This window comes from Mesoplodon densirostris, chromosome 1 (genome assembly GCF_025265405.1).
Source record: "Mesoplodon densirostris isolate mMesDen1 chromosome 1, mMesDen1 primary haplotype, whole genome shotgun sequence".
NCBI lineage: Eukaryota > Metazoa > Chordata > Mammalia > Artiodactyla > Ziphiidae > Mesoplodon > Mesoplodon densirostris.
The window spans coordinates 200,018,443-200,039,732 of NC_082661.1; the positions used below are offsets into that span (position 1 = coordinate 200,018,443).

General features: G+C 37.4%; 1 protein-coding gene across 5 annotated transcripts in view; it reads left to right on the forward strand.

The window, feature by feature from the left end:
* The window catches only part of ARHGAP24 (Rho GTPase activating protein 24), a 492,969-nt gene that overhangs the window by 220,788 nt on the left and 250,891 nt on the right, over positions 1-21,290 (forward strand). For all 5 annotated transcript variants that reach the window (XM_060114213.1, XM_060114218.1, XM_060114272.1 and 2 more), the window contains one exon: positions 3,651-3,738. In XM_060114213.1, coding sequence (XP_059970196.1) covers positions 3,651-3,738 — 88 coding nt within the window. The remainder of the gene's footprint in view (positions 1-3,650; positions 3,739-21,290) is intronic.

Consider the following 21,290-nt stretch of genomic DNA (forward strand, 5'->3'; position numbering starts at 1 on the left):
TCCTTCATATTATCTTTCTAACTAATCAGACTGCCCTTATGGCACCCTCTTCTTAAACTTTTATTATATATATATATATATATATTTTTCAACATACTTTGACACTCACTTTTTCAATAGTTATATACTGTTATTCTTCTATTGAGAATAGAGTTTATTTCTTTCAAATACCTCACATCACCTGAGATAGTTCTAGAAATATTATCTGACATATGGTAGTGTCTCAATACATTATGTTTTAATCAGATGAGGAACTTGAATTATATTTGTTTATTAGTTGTTTGTTTAGTTAGTTAGTTTAGGGCAACTCTGGAAGAATTAACCAAACCCACACAAACAGTGCATACTTTTTGACTACTAATTTCTCTTGTAGGTATTTGTCCTAAAGAATAAGTTAAGGAGAAGCTCAAAGGTTTAACTTCACGGATGTTCATGGAAATGTTATATGTAATAACAGTTACAAAAAATCATAAACACTTTACAATAATAAAGGATGTGATAGTATGCATCTTCGAGCAAGTAATGTACTATGCTATTCAGCTTTTTTAAATGATGTAGATTATTAAATTGACATAATAACAATATATGACAAGTTTTGAAGCAGATAATAAATATTTTGACTACTATTTTTGTAAAAATTTCTGTATATATTAATACACACATATACATAAATACATACCAATATGGATAGTTGTATATGGTGTTAATATTGGTTATCTATAGTGGTGGGTAAATTATAGATTTTTGTTTGTTTGTTTATGTGCATTTTCTGACAATATATACACTGCAAAATACTTAGAAGATAAATATCACAATTAACACCCTTCTCTTGGTTATAGATATTAACTGCTTTGTTTCTATACAAGGTGATCAAGTTAGTTGTTTCAATTAAATGACTTTATTTTACTTACTGAATGACTTAATGAACTAACCACAGAAAAGTTTTGGCAATTGCAGTATACCCTGCCCTAAACTTTGCCTACTGATAAATAAACTATTATTTTTACATCACAATTTGTTTGGAAAACTGTCAAAATATAAATATAATGTCAAATTTGAAAATGAAAATGAAAATTTCAGCCAGAAGTAGCTATTTCTCATCTACAAAAAAGACAACAAAGGATAGCATTACTCTGTCTTTTAATTATCAAGTGACGTTGATTGGGATTTCATAGAGGAGAATAGTTTATGTAGAAGAGTGGCTTGAATTCAAATTATAGGACATATGTTCAGTTTAAGATCCTAAATAGAGCCTGAAGACAGAATTAAATATGTCATACGTGTATGCATACAAACATACATGCATGCAGAAATGAATGTTGTGTCTATCTAGAAGGTTAGGTGGTATGTTCTAAAACTGAGCTAAATCACACATTTAATTATTTCCCAAAAGCATTTCAGGAAGTAAGGTAAACTAGTAATTGAAACAACTGATTTTATTACTCTATATAAACCTCTCTATAAATGGTCTTAATTATAATGAATATTTTCAAAGACTTAGTAATCTTTTAAATTATTTAAAAAAATACCAGTAAGTAGAATGGAATCCATAGGCAAGAGGACACTAGATATGATGAGAAGTAGGAAATTTTACTTCCTGGAGGAGTAAAACAGAGGCAGTACCTCCAACACCTTACCTTGTAAGGTGCAGACAGATGGGGAGGTACCCTTCTAACCTTTAATTCCTTAGGTTTTAGTTAGGGAGTGCTCTGCTTTATCACTCTAAGCCCAGAAGGAGGGACAAATATAATGAGGATAATATTCTCTGCCAAGCCAGGCAGAATGGAAGTTGTGTAAAATATTATTTGAGCTAAATATTGCTTCAAGTTGAGAAAATGGACAATATAATATAGTAGACAAGAGTACAGGCTTTTGAATCCAGTGTGCTTGGTTTTGAATACTGGGTTTACTGTACTAACAGTATGCATTCACTTCAGCAATACCCTTTTTTTAAACATTAACCTTATGCCATGTGAAGTGTTAGGCTTTGGCGGTAGCTTAGGGTAAAACCACGCATTATATTTGCTCTTTTATAGTTTAATGATAGAGATAAACATTAATTATGAAATCTTACAAATAACATAATTGCATACACTGGTTAATCAGTCTAAGGAAAATTCAGGAAGCTATGCAAGTATATTTTAGATGTAGTCAATCTGAAAAATTGGTATAAAACAACCAGAGAAAGAATGTAGTTCTAAGGTAAATGAGAGCATGATGCCATTTATAGGACAATTGACTAGATCATAGAAAGCATTGAAAGTGTAAGAGTGGAAAAATTAGTTTAGAGGTGTAGGTGGAGCCAGTCCTCCCAGAGCTTTATTCTAAGACAAAAAAAAGCCATTGGAGATTTTTAAGCAGGAAAGTTGCAAGATCTAATTTCTGTTTCTAAAGATCACTCTGACCACCTTAAGGAAAAAGAATGGATTAAAAGATGTTCCAGTATTGAGGGGAATTTAATGAATGGGTATTTGAAACATTCCAGATAAGGAGACAACAGTCTCTTGGACTAGGGCGTGGTGGTGGTAAAGATACAGTAGAATAGAGATAATGACTGCTAGGTTTCTGGCTTTTGCAACTGATTGCAAGATGGTGCTGAGTTAGGGAACACATAAATAGGACCAGAATTAATTGCATTTTAATTTGACTAAGTTTAGTTTAAGATGCTTTTGAGAGTCCTGGGTTTGAACTATTAATCTGATATTCTTTGCCTTATGGTTTAATAAAATCACAGTCATGGATGAGATAGCTTGGAGAAAGAAGGTATACAGTCAGAAGAGAAGGAAACATTGAATAAATCTCTGAAAAACTCCAATATTTAAAGGTCAATTAGAGCCAGCAAATGTGACTCAACCAACAGAAAAGTAAGAGGAAAACCTGGAAAACACTGAGACACCAAGGAAAGAAGGCACTTCAAGAAAGTGTAGTTAATAGTGCTGGATGCTCCTGAGAAGCCAATTTCATTGAGGACTGAAAATTTTCAAGCAAACAGCTTGTGAGAGTCATGTAATTGGAATTATGAGTGCACAAACCAAGCTGCAGTGGATGTATATGAGGAAATAGATTCAGTGTAGACAACTCTTTGCTAGGGAAGGAAAAAAAATGAAACGAGAACTGGAGTGGGAGGTGGAGTCAAAGTAACTTTTTAAATAGGATCGAGTTTTAAATATGTCTCTGTGCTGATGATAATGATGCACTAAAGAGAAGAAAATCCAACAGAAAAGAGAGAGGATAATCAAGAGAAGACTATGGCAGCATTGGCTAAGTTATTGAATGTCTCTGCCTTGGTTTTCACAGCTATAAAATGGGGAAAAATAATGCCTGCCTTATAATATTATTCTAACAGTAATATTATATTGGTTGAATGCTCAGTAAAAATTTTCAGCACACAGAATACAGTTAATAAATTGGTGCTTAAAATGAACTCAGCATCTAACAGTGTTTTGTATATATTAGGTGCTCAACAAATATTTGTTAAATGTTGAATGAATATGACGCTGTTACATGATTTTGGACTAGATGGGAATATAAATGAGTCTGATGCATATTACTGTATCCTGGGTTACAGATGCACCTTGGATATTCACTGATGATGATGATATTCAATATTTGCCATCTGATAATGATGTTTGGGGCATTTGTGTTCACAGGGTACTATTTTTCTGCCTGGAAATAAAGTCCTTGAACATCCCTGCAATGAAGAGAGCCCAGGAAAATTCCTTTTTGAAGTAGTTCCAGGTAAGATATTTTTCTGGTTTGATTCAACTATTGCCATTCCATGTTGGTAAAGGTGAAGACAGGTCAGACAGCCTTTATTTTTCTTGAGTCATGGCTAAGAACATTAATTTGATGAGGCAAGGGTCAACATTGGTTAGTATTTACACAGATAATGATTCCAGGTTTGTACACTGGTACAAATGAACACATGTACACACATACATGTGGCCACATGACTATTGGATTTCCATTTGTCCATGAGACTCCAGAGCCGACCAGAAGTCATGACACAGCACTTGTTAGGGACTATTGGAGACAAAGGTGATTTTACAGTGCTCTTATGGTATGAAATTTGACCAGGTGTTCCATGTAGAATGCCTTGTCCAGCTGATTCACTGTCATATTTTCTTACAAAACTGCATCTTTAAGGAGCCTTTGCTATAAAAACAAAACAAAACAAAAATGCTCCTTCAATGACTGACCAAGGATTGCAGTTCTGTACCTCATCTTCATTCACAACCAACCACTTCCACATGTTTGGATGGTAGCTTTGAGGATGTCTCTGCCAAGTCATCAGATCATGCAGTTACATTTCTTCAACATCTGTTCTTTTTTTTTTTAGTCATCTGCATCCACCCCTCTCACAATACCTGATCTCCACTTAAGTCTTTGACTCACCCAGCAACACTCTTTTCAAGGCTGTGATCTACTTCTTTGATCAGTTCATTAGCCCTTCTTTAACACTTGGTGTAAGAAAAAGGGAGTTAGGAATGTGGTTTTCATAGCTTTGGCTCTGACTGACCCAGTTAATGTGATATTAACATTGACATAATCACAGCCTAGGGTGAGTGTGAATTTATTTGGGTGACTAATATGTAATGCATATCAATAATGCCAGTACAAAGGCAGTCAATAAAACATTTTCCCCAGATTTATAAATGCTAAGAATCTAAAATGTGAAAGCATATTTTTTCCCCTCAATGAAAACAGCTGTAGCTCTGGGTTCATCTGGCTCACAATGGAATCCATGACTAAATGTTAATTAATGCAGCTGAAGTGCAGAAAGCTTAGTCGGATGCATTGTGTTGTTTCCCCCCAGGGATAACATATTGTAGGAAACCTGAATCCTGTTTGTTCTATTAAAATCTTTTTATACTTACTTCTTAGTGGAATACTCTATATGGAACCAAATTCCAGATGTTGCAAAGTCTTTGAAGTATCAGTAGAGGAAATTTCTTTCACCGTTTATTCTCAGACATTAGACCTGTGGGCTTTGAAATGAGCATGGTATTAAACTGACAGCTTTGATTCTGTATCTTCAATAACACTAAAGGTCTACTTTCCCATGCAGTCTACTAAATGTGTAGAGATTTCACTTTTGGGGGAAGATGTTCTGATATATTGTAGGTAGATATTGTCAAGACTGTTCTCAGAAGAGCTGTGTCTTCAAGCCCATGAAATCACAAAACCTCCCCTCCAAGGTTTCAGTTCTTGGGTATGTGTTTTGAGTGAAATGCATATGATATAATGGCTTTTAATGAGCAAAGTTTAAGGGGTTTATGACTGTGTGCTGTAGAATCTGAAGATTGTCATTCCAAAAATAATTTCTTTTTTCTCAAGGAAGTTCAGGTTGGCTGCAGTAATTATGAAAATAAACATATCAATACTAAGCCCATAGCTCATTTGAAAAGATGCTTTCTGAGTCATTAATACAATATGTAGTACCTTCTAAATTAGGTTTTATAATTCTGAATCATCTTATGGAGTGACAAGAGAACTGTGCCAAATGCTTCTTTAAAGAGAGAATTGGAAAAACACAATGACTGCATTGAGAGTGCAGTGTTTGAGCCATGAATCTTGGTCATCGGGGTTTTTGGTGTGTCCCTAACATTAGGATGGAATTTCCAGGCAAATGTTTCTGTATTTGTATGAGGATGTGAGGATTAGTATCATATGATTTTAACCAATTTTTGCAAAATCAAGATTACTTAGGGCTTTTTGCACCAGAAACTCTGGTCGGAAAGGCTGGGGCAAGGCATCTGCATGTGGCACCCTCTGAGCAAGTGAAGCTAATCTAAGTACAAAGGAAAATAGGACTTTTCATTCCTGGCCCTGCTTCACCTGTATACATGGGTGAACCCGTGTTGTGCAGCAGAACTAGAAAGAAACACTCATCCTTCCAGAAGCACCAGCCATGTGACTGACAGTGTCTTGGTGCTCTGACCTGGTGTCAGGCCTTAGCCTCTGAAGTGGGAGAGCCAAGTTCAAGACACTGGACCAAATGTAAAATAGCTAGTGGGAAGCAGTTCCATCTCACAGGAGGATCATCTCAGTGAGTTGTAACCACCTAGAGGGGTGAGATAGGCAGGGTGGGAGGGAGACGCAAAAGGGAGGGGGTATGTGGATATATGTATACATATAGCTGATTCACTTTGTTATATAGCAGAAATCAACACAACGTCGTAAAGCAATTATACTCCTATAAAGATGTTAAAAAAAAGATTACTTAGGGATAGCATGACACTTGATTTATCTTTGCAAATGAGAATGACAAGATAATATTTTCTAATTATTCCAATTGTGTGATAGTTTGACATAGAGAATCTGGAAAGTCCAAGAGTGTTTTCACTTGTCAGAAAATGCAGGAAACAGGAAGGATTGGAGAAATGTGGTCAATGCCTTGTATAGAACCTTCTGCAGGACTGCCTGTCTGCAGATCCTTGTAACACATACTTATTTTACACTAACTTTCTCTGTGGAATTCTGTCGATCACAACTTCTGAAATCCCATCCTGCAAATGATATTTACATATCCAACATGATTCTGTCTTTATGGACAAATACCTCAAGCCCAACTACCCAAGGTATAACCAATGAAAAATGATGAATAGGATTAAATTCTTTAATCATATGTGCCTATAATGATTTCTAGCAAAAATGGCAAATACCTTCAGAAAGCTCTTTGCCAAATGTCCTAGCAGTATATACATACCCACACATTTGTGTATGAGTGTGTAGACTTGTGTGTGTGTATATATATATAACAAAATATATAATGTATATTTATATACACATTATATGTATATAGCTTTAGCACCTATATATCTTTATAATTTTTCCATGTATGCTACTTTGTTTTGTTCCATTTTTGGTTTTGCTTTAGTTTGAAATGTTCTATGAAATTAAGTAATAATCATGTGTAAATTTGAAAGAAAACTCAAGATTTTCCAATAGAATTCAGGGTTTCAGGTCTTTGTATAGCACTTAATTACATTTGTTTTTGTATAACATTTCTCTGCAGATTTTAGCCTTTTGTAAAAATCTATCTGAAACAAATTACCATAATTTAGGGTTAATTTCTTATAGAGTACTATCCCATGAAAGGAATTGTCTCTCTGAATAATGTCATGATTTATAGCATTTCACTCCAATTTTTTCCAATTTATCTGCTTGTTATTCAAAAAGGAGATGTGATCTAAATTGGTAAATTTGCAGACTTTGCTGTCAGACATGCCAAATTTTAGACTGGAGTGAGCTTTTATGGCCAAGTACTAAGCTTTGGGGAAATGTGGTTGAGGGAGAAATGTTGGCAGACCTTTAATGCATAGTCTTCGAAGAGGGAAAATGCAGTCGGTTTCTTTGCTTCTCAAAATGTTTTCTGTGCATGTTTCCCTTGTGATGTTAAAACAAAATAGAGTAATTAATGGAATGCTGATGTCTTAGCTTTCTTAGAAGAATAACCTGCCAGAGGGAGAAGAAGTAGTGATTCAGAGACAGAGACAGGTAAAAAGAGATGAGGATGTATGCACTTCATATAGTTAGGAACAACATCTATCTTCTCATTACTATATCCGTAACATCTAGTACAATATAATGCAAGGTGCCGAGTACTTATTGAAGTGTATATATTTACCAGGTTTATGGAGGAAAGTCAACCATGTGAAATGGGTTTATTGTTGGCAGTAACTACTCCCGACTTGGCTATGTTGAAGGCTTATTCCCTCCTGTGTAGGATCTTTCCGCCTCATGGTACAGCAAAGACCTTTCTGCTGCTCTAGTGGTTCAAGTGGAGGGAAACTCCTCACATCCTCTTTCTTACTCCTCTGCCTTCCTCTCTGGTAATGATACCAAGAGAAAGATGGAAGGAGGTAGAGATCTTCCTGCAGAGAAACTTCCACTGGGGTGTAGCACCTTAACACTGACTGGTTATTACACACCCCTTCAAATGCTGACTCTCTCATGAGGTGTCTTTGAAGATTTTATAATGTCCCTAGAATTGGAAATGCATGTCATGTGATAGGAGTCTCTACCTTGGGCATGGTTAAGGTAGATGGGCTACCAACAAAATGGCTCAGAGGCCAGCTGCTTGCTTTGTGCTTATTCAGCTATGTGGAAACTCATGGACCCTGGTCTGCCAAGTAGGGGATATACAGGCTGTTTCACTGTCACTGCCCCCCTCAACCCTGCCATCTTGCCCCCTTCTCCATGAAGCATGAGCTTCACACCCAGCAGTTCAGTGGTTTCACACATCATGTGAGTCTGCAACTTGGAGAAGGGCTAGGTGACAGCTCTAGCTTCAGAATTGATGAGCAGCTCTCTTGTGCTCCCCTGACTTGTTCTGATGGTTCAGAGAATTTTCTTCTTTCTCCTCAAAAAATAGTGTTCATCTTGAAAACTGTTATATCCAAGTGGCACTTCCTCTTTTCTAGTCTTCCTCTTGTAATAGCCAGGGGCAGAGGGATGACATTTTGGTTCCTTCTCTGAAATGTGTATTCTCCATAAGCTCTATAGGGAAGTGGCCAGGAACAACCTTCTTTTTTTTTTTTAAACTTAGAGTGTGAGTAACTTCTCTCTTCAGATTCAGATCCTAACAATTTCAGGATAATGGAAAAATGACTTTTTGTCTATATCTATAATCTTAGATTGGAGTCCAAGGAAACACACTCTGATGGAGAGTTATGTTAGAACATTTACTGGGGAGTGCTCTCTGGAGATACTTCATCTCTAAGGAATTGAGGAAAGCAGGATCAGGCAGAAGGAGAAGCTGGTTCAAAACACCATTTCAGTTAATATCTCAGCTGATGCTATGGGAAGCTCTGGAGCTTGGATGCTTCCTAGAGTTGCTCTAACCTGAGGGACCAAGCCTTTGTTTCGTGGCATCAGCTAGTCTAGTCATTGACTGGGGGGAGGTGAGACAAGTAAACTCATGTGAAGCAGCTCTAGGTTGCAATGGAGAACGGTTTCCATGAGGGCCTCTATGAGCCATCAGCCAATATACTGGCCTCTGGGATTTAGACAGAGCATCACAGTATCCATTAGAGTATTTATAGCTTTATCTGTATCTAGCTTTCTGTATTACAGACAATGTTTCAGACTTTTTCAATGTATCATTTAATTTAATCCTTACCACATTATTATTTAATCCTCACCTCTATTACTATATCCATTTCCAGATAAAGAAACTGAGGCACAGAAAAGTAGTTTGATCAAGGTCAAACAGCTAACACTAGCTAGTAAATGCATGTGTAAATATAAATATATATATTACTTATCACTGACTTTATATATGTATGTATTCTGGCTTAAAATATGAGATATCAGAGTATTAGAGGATGGAGCCTAGTTTTTGAAATATGAACTTGTGAACAGTTTTTATTAGTAGTAATTGAAGTGGATAGACTTGTATCTCTTCTTAGCTCATCCATTAAGGATGACACTTTGGGCATTTGAAGTGAGAATAGGCATTTTCATTTACATGCAGTTATTTATATGTGTAAGCCTATCATAAAGATATGCACTGGCTAAAGATGTTCACTTAAGAGTTATAAGGCCACAACTATACTGTCATGAAAAGGTGGGGAGAAAACCACACTTGTCTGCAGTGGACTTTCTTATATGTGAATAGTTATGTGAAAGGAAGAATCTGCACCTGTAATTTTTTCTTATAGAAAATTATTACACGCTGGAGTTCAGTTCTCTTCATGGCAGAACTCACACTGCTGAAATTGGCCTCACTTCTTCACTAACTTCCTCTGCACACTAGCCAAGTTATCACCACTGTCTAGCCACCAACAAGCACACCTCATACTGTTCCTTTATTGGGAATCAGTCCAGTGACCTGCACAGGTATTATTCAAGCAGAGACCCATTGTGAGTTTTAAGGGCAATTACCAATATCTCAGACTCCCAAAGCCCCATCTCAGCCCAGTGTCCCAAATCAATAATAACTAGAAAGTGGAGGTTTTCTTTTTCTCTTCCTTCCCCCAGAAACAGAATAGAAGAGGTGAACACAGGGGAAAAAGGGGGATGAGAGATGAAGAGGCAGCTATGGTAACAAAGAAAAAAAAAAGAGAAAATTTGAAAGGTAATTTAAAGTGATTTTCATCTGCCTGGAAATGAAAGTAAACCCTCCAACAAAGGAGAAGGTGTCATTTATCCCAACTTTAGCCAGGAATATACTAATTATTAATAATATCCTTAGACAATTACATATGTAAATTTTAATAAAAAATGTTTCCATTCTAACTATTTTCCAGAAGAATTTTCAGGGGTGATTGAAAAGTTAGAAAACATGGGTGCCGAGAGAATCCAATAAATGCATTATGGATCTTTTTGCTAAAAAAAAAAAAAAAAAAAAGCATTTACCTACCAAAATTGCAGACACTTATGGGGGCTTCAGAGATTCCCTGAAACCCAACTGTGGACTCCAGCTTTAGAACTGTAATTTAAATTTAGGGACAAGAGACATTATTAGTCTCTATCTTTCTATCTCCATCTCTATATTTAGCTATTCATCTCTGTGTTCCTGCACATCATCTATTTCATCTATATACATATGTGCATAAACATGACAATTTTTTTTTATTATCTGTAACTATGTGGTACTAGTAATCAGTTTTTGAATTTTACTGCCCTGATTCAGTTGTGTTTTTCCCCCCCACTGGTTCTATGATTATGTAACTCTACAGACCTATTTTATGCACTTACAAAAAACTTTCTGGAGATCATTTCATGGCTCTGGAGGCTACAAAATTTTTAATTTACCAAAACTTGAACCTACTCAGATGGTCAGTGCAGCTGTGCTATATGAGGCCATCTGAGAGATATTCATGGTGTCTCTGAGAAGGAAAGGCATGTAGCCAGTTTTTGAGCTTTTGAGATAATTATGTGACATCAGCAATGAAAGTTTATCATCCAAGTTTGCAACTCCTTCTAGGGTGATCAAATAATGTTATTGGATAAATTAATTTGCTGTCATTTAAATTTGTTATCTACTTTATAGGAAAATTTGGGGATATTTTAATAGTGTTTTAGCATAGAAGTTGGTCATTTTCTTGATCACTGGTTAAATATGTTGCTAGGGCATTTAATTTTACAACACACTCTTTATCTTAATTTTTCCCTTTTGTGTTAGTACTGTAAGTTGAAAGCCATGTATTTATATTTGTTACCCAAAGGCAAATAGGACAATCTCTTTTTTTGTCTGCCTATGTCTGTAGGCAGCCCTGAAGCTTGTATTTTTTTTCTTTGCTTAGTTAATGTGTGCAAACCATTTAGAGAATGTGAGTAGGAATTGTTATGGTATGAAAACATAATTCTGTATACACAAGTAGTTCTGAACATGACTTAAATAAATGCATTGAAAATCAGCATGCTTTAGCTACTTGTATTCTTCTATATAAAAAAAAGTATTTGAGATGTTTCCTTCAAAATTCCCTTCCTACTTAAAATGCCTTAAAATATACATTTAAAAAAGGCTATTAAAATGTCACAAAGAGCATTTAAAAATGTTTGTAATCTCTTAAAATTCCGACTACTGCCATGTCAACCAAAAGGCATTTGGAGCATTTATATACCAATCATAAGATCCCAATTTTGATAAGTGTCCATATGAGAAGGGCTCTCTTACAATATTTGTAGACATGTTGACCTACTCATATTCATTTCTATCATTCATTCTATATCCTAGATCAGGGGTCAGAAAACATTTTCCAGAAAGAACAAGAGGGCAAATACTGTAGGCTTTGCTGGCCATAAAGTATCTGCTACAACTGCTGAACTCTGCTGTCATAGCATAAAACAAGTGGGTATGGCTGTGTTCCAATAAAACTTTATTAATGAATACCGAAATCTGGGTATTATATTATTTTCAAATATCAAGAAATATTATTCTTCTTTTGATTTTTTTCCAATCATTCAAAAATGTAAAAACTAGATAGTAAGCCAGATTTGGCCCATGTGCCATAGCTAGCCAATGCTTGTGCTAGATTAAAAAAAGCAAACCTATGAAAAGGAGTCTGAAGATACTATTATAAATCACTAATCCCCACTGGTGCCACCAGAGACAAAATTAGAATTCTGAGACAGAGTGTCTCCCCAGACCATGACATTACCCACTGCCTCAACATCATGATTCAGGACCTGTTTGCCAACATTTTTATTTAGAAGTTCCATCTCTGAATAATATCTCTTTTTTTCCCCCAGTCACGATGAATCTAAAATGTTTTAGTGACCAAACCGAAACCATCACTTTAAATTTTGTCTTAGCTCATTTAGAACTCTAGAATCTGACCAGAGCTGAAATCTGTGATGTGACTTTTAAAGCAATGAATACCATTAATAGGAGATTGGGTGTGCCTAGCATGAGAAACATTTCCCATACTTTGTTCAGTCCACACAAGTTCAGGGAGATATTCATAAGTATTCTGAGATGGAAGCATCCCTTGCAAGATCAAGTAAGCTTGAAGTTTCTTCTGAACTCTCCTTTTTACAATGTACATTAACGTCTTAAAGCTCTAAGTATCTCACACCAAATGTCAATACTTTGTTTGCTCGTAAAACTAACAAACTTATTTTCTCAGAGGAGTAGTTTATTCCCCCCACCACTCATTTATGAACATATCTCTACTCCTAACCCACCAGTTTTCCTTTAACATCAGTATGAGAAACACTTCCATAATTTTTGGAGCTAACGTTCACTGAACTGTGTGAGTCCTGTACTAATGAATGTCAGATTTTAAATACAACAGTTCATTTAATATGATAAACTTGTGATAGATGCCATTCCTCTCACTCATCAACAGTGATAAAATTCACATTCCTAATAAATGCTAAAACCAGGCTTCACACTCATCTGAGCCCACAAAACCACCACATGCTGCAGCTTCCTTATACCAATGAGAATATGGATAGGTTAATTTCCTAGATCCCACAGAGGCCAAATATCCAAGAGTTAAGAAAAATAAGGACAACAAATGAAGAAATGAGGTTATGGATTTAAAAGTTAGTGTACTCCATAGAGAACAGACTTGTGGCTCCCAAGGGGGAGGGGGAAGGGAGAGGGATGGACTGGGAGTTTGGGGGTTGGTAGATGCAAATTATTACATTTAGAATGCATACACAACAAGGTCCTAATGTATAGAGCACAGGGAACTATAGTCAATATCCTGTGATAAACCATAATGGAAAAGAATATAAAAAAGAATGTCTATATGTGTATAACTGAGTCACTTTGCTGTACAACAGAGATGGGCACAACATTGTAAATCAACTATACTTCAAAAAACAAAAAAATTAAAACTTAAAGTTAGCATACTCTGCATTTCCTTCTTCTCTCTGCAAGACTCGCATTTCTTATGTTGTCTGTATTCTCTTCCTTCTCCATCAGATTTGATGCACTTGAGAACAGAAATGATACCTTCCATCCCTAGTACCTAGCAGAGTGACTATCATGTAGTATATGCTCAATGCACATTCGCTGAATTAATGAATAGACTAGACCTCATTTTTATCATCCAGGGAATGATTGTATTGGATTAGCCAAAATGAAAAGAGCCTTGCATCTCTGAGCTATTTAATTTGATCACAGCTCTTTGTCTCAGTGCCTTAAGAGACTGGAGAAGTTCATTAACTTCACAGACTCTATGCTCTTTAAAAAGCAGTCTGCATTGCCTCATCGTTCACTTCTTCATTACCACTAACACCAATTGTGTTATTTAGTACTTTGATGATAGAAGCTGTTTACTAACAAATTATCTGCTGGAATAAATGTGATCCCCTCCCCCTCATTGTCCTCTGTGGCCTGGTTCTAATTATGTACTCATGGGCTGTTTGCATTCACCTTTTTTATCCAGTAGTTGAAAAGGACTTTGCAATCCAATCAAGCTCAGAAAACAGACAGTACAGTGCTAAACAACTGTCAGTGGCTGTTACTAGGAAGAGTATTTCTCCAGGCAGTTCTTTTTCTGTGGCAGGGCTTCTTTGAGCTGTATCTGAGCCAGGGAAGGAGTGTGTCTGAATGAGGCAACAGCCAGTGAGGAGAGCAACCATAGGTTAGAAGTGATATGGGAGTGAGAAAGAGAAAACATACTTCACAGGAAACGCAATATATCAGAAGAAGGAGGATGAGTGTGCTGCAGAGCAGCTGTTGGTAATTAGGTTGTAGGAAACAGACTCGCAGTAAGGATGAAACCAGCATGTCACCAAGTCCTGTGCTAACTCTTAGGGAACCAGGGTAGCCTTTCTCATTTTTCTTTTTTTCTTTTCATTTTTAATATAAAACTGAGCTGAACTGGTCCTGAATGTTTCCAAAAGTGAAACCTCAAGGACCATCTGCAACCCAATAATGCATCCTTGGGCCTGCTGGACATCCTGACTTTAAAACGATGGTTATCTTTGTCTATTGATCTGTGGGTTCATTTGCCCTGTGTTGGTTTTTCAAATGCTGCCTTTCTTGAGAACTGTCCATCTCCACAGCCCTGTGACATCAGGCCTAGAAAGGCCCAAATTGAAGTCCTGAGAGGTCCTGATTTGGCAGAAATGTATGGTCCTACCTGCTAAAATCCCTACACCCCAATTAAGAAAACTGGTGACTTGGGCTTCCCTGGTGGTTCAGTGGTTAAGAATCTGCCTGCCAATGCAGGGGATACCGGTTCGAGCCCTGGTCCAGGAAGATCCTACATGCTGTGGAGCAACTAAGCCCGTGTGCCACAGTTAATAAGCCTCCGCTCTAGAGCCTGTGAGCCACAACTACTGAGCACATGTGCCACAACTACTGAAGCCCATGGGCCTAGAGCCTGTGCTCCACAACAAGAGAAGCCACCACAATGAGAAGCCCGCGCACCGCAACAAAGAGTAGCCCCTGCTCACTGCAACTAGAGAAAGCCCGCGCACAGGAACAAAGACCCAGTGCAGCCAAAAATAAATAAATTAAATAAATAAATTTATTAAAAAAAAACATAACTGGCAACTTGAGATAAAGCCACCTAAGGTTTACAAAACCCTAATTTATTCTGGGTGATTTGTTAAGTACTTTGTTAACTATAAAACTCTTTGCTTTAGGTATACAAGAGTAGAAAAAGACCTAGGACCTAGGAGGAGAGATGCCTAAGGGGGAAAAACTAGGTATTGATGGTGAGGAAGGGAAGCCACAAAGCCCGCCCTGGAGACCAGTGTAGGAAGAGGAGAGAGGTATCAGACCTCTCTGTCAGACAGTACTAGAATCAAATCCCAGCTCTACCACTGGAGCTAGTTGCTTAGTCTCACTAAATCACAGTGTCCTCTTAGTGAATGTGAAGTAAGAATGCCTCCCTTGTAAGGTTGTGGTGAGGATGGAAGGAGATAATGGTATGGGGAGCGGTCAACACTCTGCCTGGCCCAGAGAATGGCTTACTGAAAAATAGCAAGACTTGGAACTATTGTCCATATAGTACCATGTATAAATAAGCACTGGCCTGGATATTGAACAGTCTTAGATGGCATTATAGATGCACTGGAAATTTTGGAAGACATAGGTCATTGTGGGCTGGAGTAATCAAGGAAGACTTCCCAGAGGCAGTGAATCTGCCACTGGAATGTAAAGAAACTACAGGATTTTGATTAGATGACTATAGTGTTAAGAATTTTTTTTTTTAATATTGATGAAGCACGGAGAAAGTTCTGAAACCAGAAAGGAATACTAATGGATTAAGAAGGGGGGATGTACCAAAGACATGTAGTGTGATTCATGTGTGTCCTGCTGTTCTACACAGTCCTGGAGAGGCGGTCATTTGGCTGTTCCTTCTATAGGGCCAACTTGGAAGAGCCCTGATTCTTAGGGAACTTGGTAGCGTTCAGACACCAGGCTGCCCTCACATAGGCAATCAGCTAATTCTGTGAAAATACAATAAGATAAATGCTAATCAAATGCTTATATTTCAAATATTAGAGTAGAAAAACAAAATTCAAACTTAGTACATTCAAATTGCATCAACCAGCTCTGGGTATAATAGGCCTCCCCAACTTTAGAGGACTGTCACTAGATTGTCATGATGCAGTGACATTGGTTTAAGGATCTGCTGGTCCCACATGGAAGGTTTTCCCATGAACTTTTAACTTGACCAGCAGTATTTCTAAACTAAACTTTTGTGTGCCTGTGACAAGAAATAGGTATGAGTAAAAAGAGTGCTTATTAGTCTGCTAGGGCTGCCATTACAAAGTACCACAGACTGGAAGGCTTTAACAACAGAAATTCATTTTCTCACAGTCTGGAGGCTAGAAGTCCAAGATCAAGGTGTTAGCAAGATTAGTTTCTTCTGAGAGCTCTTTCTTTGCCTTGTAGATTGCTGCCTTCTCCCTGTGTCTTCACATGATCTTCCTTCCGTGTGTGTCTGTGTCCTATTTTTTCTCTCTATAAGGACACCAGTAATATTGGAATAGGACCTACCCTGATGATCTCATTTTAACTTAAATACTCTTTTAAACCCTATTTCCAAATAGGGTCAGCTTCTGAGGTGCAAAGGGTTACTTTGTCAACAAATGTATTTTGGAAGAACACAATACAGACCATAACAGAGTAAAAAAGATGAGACATCACGGTCCTTCCAGAGGCTTCTCTTTTTATGCAGCAAACTCTTCCTCATGTTTACTACTTACTACTTGAGCCCTATCCTACTCTTCAAGGAAGGTATGTACACCTTCCTTGCTGTATGTACACCAAGCCACAATCCAGAATTCCGCTCATTTTTTTCATAAATGTTGGAAAGCCTGAGTGATTAACCAACCAAAGAATTAACTAAAAAACATGTGAAATAGAAATGGAGGCTGCCCAGAGAAAGACCAGATATTTTACATTTAACGACTCTTTCCTGCAAATTGTCCTTGGATTTAAAATTCTCCTTAATTTTGTTCCTAGGGTTTTTTTTTTGTTGTTATTATTCTTTGTTTTTATCACTTTGCCTAAAGGAAATAGATTAGACATCTAGCCTTGTGTCATTGTTAGAAGTTAGTGTCTTTGGGCTTTTTTTTTTTTTTTTTTTAAGTCCAGGCTAAATTTTATTTGGGAACAAACTCCTTTCCAAAAGTGGTACATTAATGCCTTAAATAATACTGTCATGTGTCTAGTCAGGGGGAGAAAGCCAAACGGAACCCTTGATAGATCTCATCCAGTTGCCCAGGCCTTCCGTAGTGAATTACCAACTTGTCATTCTGTGTGTGGAGGAGCACAGTATCAAGACAGGCAATTAATGCTTCTGGAAAACGATTAGTGCAGGGGCATGACATGTTGTGGGGTTCATTTCTCCAGCACCAATCACACTGTCTTTCTCATGACTCACTATTTCTGATGTGTCACTTGCTTACAGGAATCACAGGGGAGATAATGACATATCTGTGCTTGGAGACTGTTTGGCTCTAATGTAGGGGCTGTGATTTGTCATAACGTGTTCTTTGATTGAAAGATAACTCATTCCGATATGGATATAACTGATGCAAATCAATTCTCATTTAAATAGTTGATTTATTTTGTTTTTTTAATTTTTGTTCAGCCTTTCTTTCCCACAGATAACCTTACTGCCGACTTAATTTTATGGAAATTACCTCAAATGCCTGATACCAAATATACAAAACTGCTTACATCTGCCATTTGGTCCTCTTTCCCTCTATTACAACAGAGCAGTGGTCCCTTTTCCTCCCTAAATCCAATCTTGCATCTGTCGTGGAATTCCATGCATTCCCACCTTTTCAGAAGCCAGCCATAATCTACTGATTGTGCTGTTTCCACCTGGTTATGTAGCTTTGTTTTCTATATTGGATTATCCCCATAGGCTCACAGGGGCAGCCTGGGAACTGGAATTTTTATGCAAAAAAGTAACAATCTCATGTATACTAAAGTTTTAAAACTATGAGCGTACAACATGCTATTATTCCTCTGATTTTAAAAAAATGATCTCTTGGCCACTCTCCTCCCACTATCCCTCACCTCCCGTGTTTTGTGTTTTGTTTCTTTTTGCAATAAAACTGCTCTATGCTCTATACTACACTCTCTCCAGTTCCTTTCTTTGGCTCAATCCATTCGTCGCCCACCACACTCCACTTGACTTTTTCTTATTATTGCCTTCAATGGCCTCTAATTTTCCCAAATGCAACAATTACTTTTCAGCTGTCATAATAATAATTGCCAATAAGACCATTTGACACAGTCCATCACTGCCCTCTTTCTCTCTTTTTAAAATTATTTACTTTATTTATTTTGGGTTACATTGGGTCTTCATTGCTGCCTGTGGGCTTTCTCTAGTTTTGTCGAGCAGGGGCTACTCTTCATTGCAGTGCACAGGCTTCTCATTGTGGTGGCTTCCCTTGTTGTGGAGCACGGGCTCTAGGCATGCAGGCTTCAGTAGTTGTGGATCGAGGGCTCTAGAGCGCAGGCTCAGTAGTTGTGGTGCACAGGCTTAGTTGCTCTGCAGCATGTGGAATCTTCCCGGACCAGGGATCGAACCTGTGTCCCCTGCACTGGCAGGTGGATTCTTAACCACTGCGCCACCAGGGAAGTCCCCACTGCCTCTTTCTTGACACACATTCTTCACTTGGCTTCAAGGACACTGTACTTGCCTGGTTTTCTTCCTACTTCCCTGCCCATGTCTTCTCAGTCAGCACTGCTTCTTCCTCCTTGTCTCCTTAACCTCCTCATGTTGGAGGGAACTTGGGCTCTGTGTCTGGTCATCTTTGTCCCAGAGATCTGTAGTATATTCTCCTAGCTCATGTATAGACTCTACTCATCCCGTCACTCTGTTTTATCCCATACACTGTAGCCAGAGTGATAGTTTTTAATAGAGTTTATTCTTTAGAGAAGTTTTAGATTTATTAAAAAAATTGTGCAGAAAGTACAGAGAGTTTCCTTATACAGAGTGATGTTTTTGATATCAAATCCAATCAAGTCATCTCCTATTTTTTTTAAATAACCTTATCACAGCCCACAGGCCCCCACATAGACTATCCAGTGTGTTTCATCTTCCCTCTTTGCTCTCTAACCACACTGGCTTTCCTTCAGTTTCTCAAATGTGTCACGCTTCACTGTAGCCACAGAACCTGTACATACACTGTTCCCTTTTTAAAAAATTGGTCCTCCTCATCATTCCAAGATTCATAAGATAACTCCTACTCATTTCTCAGATAGTACCTCATTTGTTACTTCTTCAGTGAAACCTGCACGTGATTCTCCCTCCCAGTCTGTCTTAACCCACTATTGAAGGCCCATGACCCATTTTCTTGTATAAATAATGTATCTCTCCCTCACAAAAACCTAAGTTCCATGAGAATTAGATCTCTGTTTTTTTCTCATTATCTTACTTATAACATATAGCCAACTACCCAACATGTCATGGATATTTAATTAATATTTGTGGAAGGGAGAGAGGGAGGAACTTGGAAGGAAGGGTGAAAAAGAAGGGAGGAGGGAGACATAGGAAATCAGTGTAAAGGAAGTCAGTGTAATCTAGAAATGGGTAGATTCTGGGGTTGATAATCAGGAGCCTTGAGTGTAACACTAATTCTGTTACTCAATTCCCATTCAAGGTTTGGTTAGTTCAACAAACATTAGTAAGAATCATCTATGATCCAGATATTATGTACCAAGTTCTTATTCTCAGGCAGCTATGGTTTGTCATCCCAGAGAACATCGCTTAGAGGTAGAGTTCCACAGAACCCTCTGAAAAACGCAGATTAAATCCATTTAGGAATCAGTCTAGCATCACAGAAGCAGCCTGTCGGTGAAATGGGACTGCTGCTCCTGCTGTATCTCTTAGGCAAGTCCTCTAATCCCTGTGGTATCCATTTCCTCATCAGCGAAACAGACATTACATCATAGAATTACCAGATGAGACTGTGTATGTCAATGTCTGCAAAGCGGTGTCACCCAAATGAGCATAATTTAGTCCCATTAGTCTACCATCATATGCGTGTCTAACTTGTCCTCAACTCTCCTCTCTTTAGGGGCACCTCATTATTTCTAATGTGTTGGAATCCAGTGATAAGTCTTAGTAACATCATTCTCCATCATTTTCTCCCCTAGTTGGTGTGATGTGTAAAAATCAAATTGTGTGAAAGGACTCAGTGGAAAAAGAATGGGATGATCCATGTGCCTGTGTAAAAAAATAGATTTCTTTTATGTGGTTGTGTTGCCTTCCCTCTCAAAATGCTGAAAATCCAGATGTGAGCCATAAATGACTCCTGTCCTCAGTCAATATGAATCGACAACAGAACGTTAAATCCACCCATTCTGCTCAGTCCATTGCTGTTAACCTGTGGACCCCAGTAGATTTGACTGCTGCTTCTTTTGAGATGAATGTTTCCTCCTGCACTTCCTGGGAACTAAGGGTGCCTATTCATTAGTTTTCTGAAACACAAAGCCTCAAGGGCATAAATGATACTACTGATGGGAGTACTAGTGATGAGACTGATCATGCATAGGAAATGGGTGGTATGCTCAGTTGATTGGTTACTGACTGAATTATGCAGAAAGATCCAGGCACAATGGCTTAGTATGTTAATAGTGGCTGAAAACACTACCCTATTCAAAGCACAGTATTACTATCTCCTTGCTCTTCAAACTAATTGGAGTTCTCATTTAAAAATATTTTAAATTTGAAGCTTTTACATTCTCTCACTTTCATGAAATTTGCTTTATTTTTGAAGCAACTAATGAGTCCCACCCTTCCAGCAAATCTTGAATCTTTAGGATTCCTTGGCCAAATTAATATTGAAAATTACTTTTAAATAAGACCTAAGATTCACCTAATAACATTAGATTTTATCTTTGCAAAAAGAAAAGAAAAACCCAAAATCAAATGGGGGAATATAATTTTGTTTTAGAATCTCAACAAGATTTAAAATAAATGTGTCCTTACAATATGCATGACATATACTATTTTTGAAAGGATTGTTTGAACTAAAAAATGTGTTCCAAATTAGAGTTAATATTTTTCTATTAAAAAAATAACAGTAAAGAAGTAGCTTCTTGACATTTCTCAGTACCTGTCACATACATTAGACAGAAACAATCTCACATAGCAGAAATTATAAAGATACATCTCCTCAGTGAGGGATGAGTATCTATATACTTAGATGTGGCTAGAACAGCAATAGGAAGACTAACACATTTATTTCCATTTTTGAGAAATATGGAATCTGGATCAGATAAGATGTCTTGCTTTTTAAGGCTTTACAAGTTTGTTCATTCATGTAAACTCCAGACAGTTTTCAAGTGTTTCTTGTAACCAAGGGATGAGTGGTTGTGGCTTTTTTATATTCCCAAGATTATA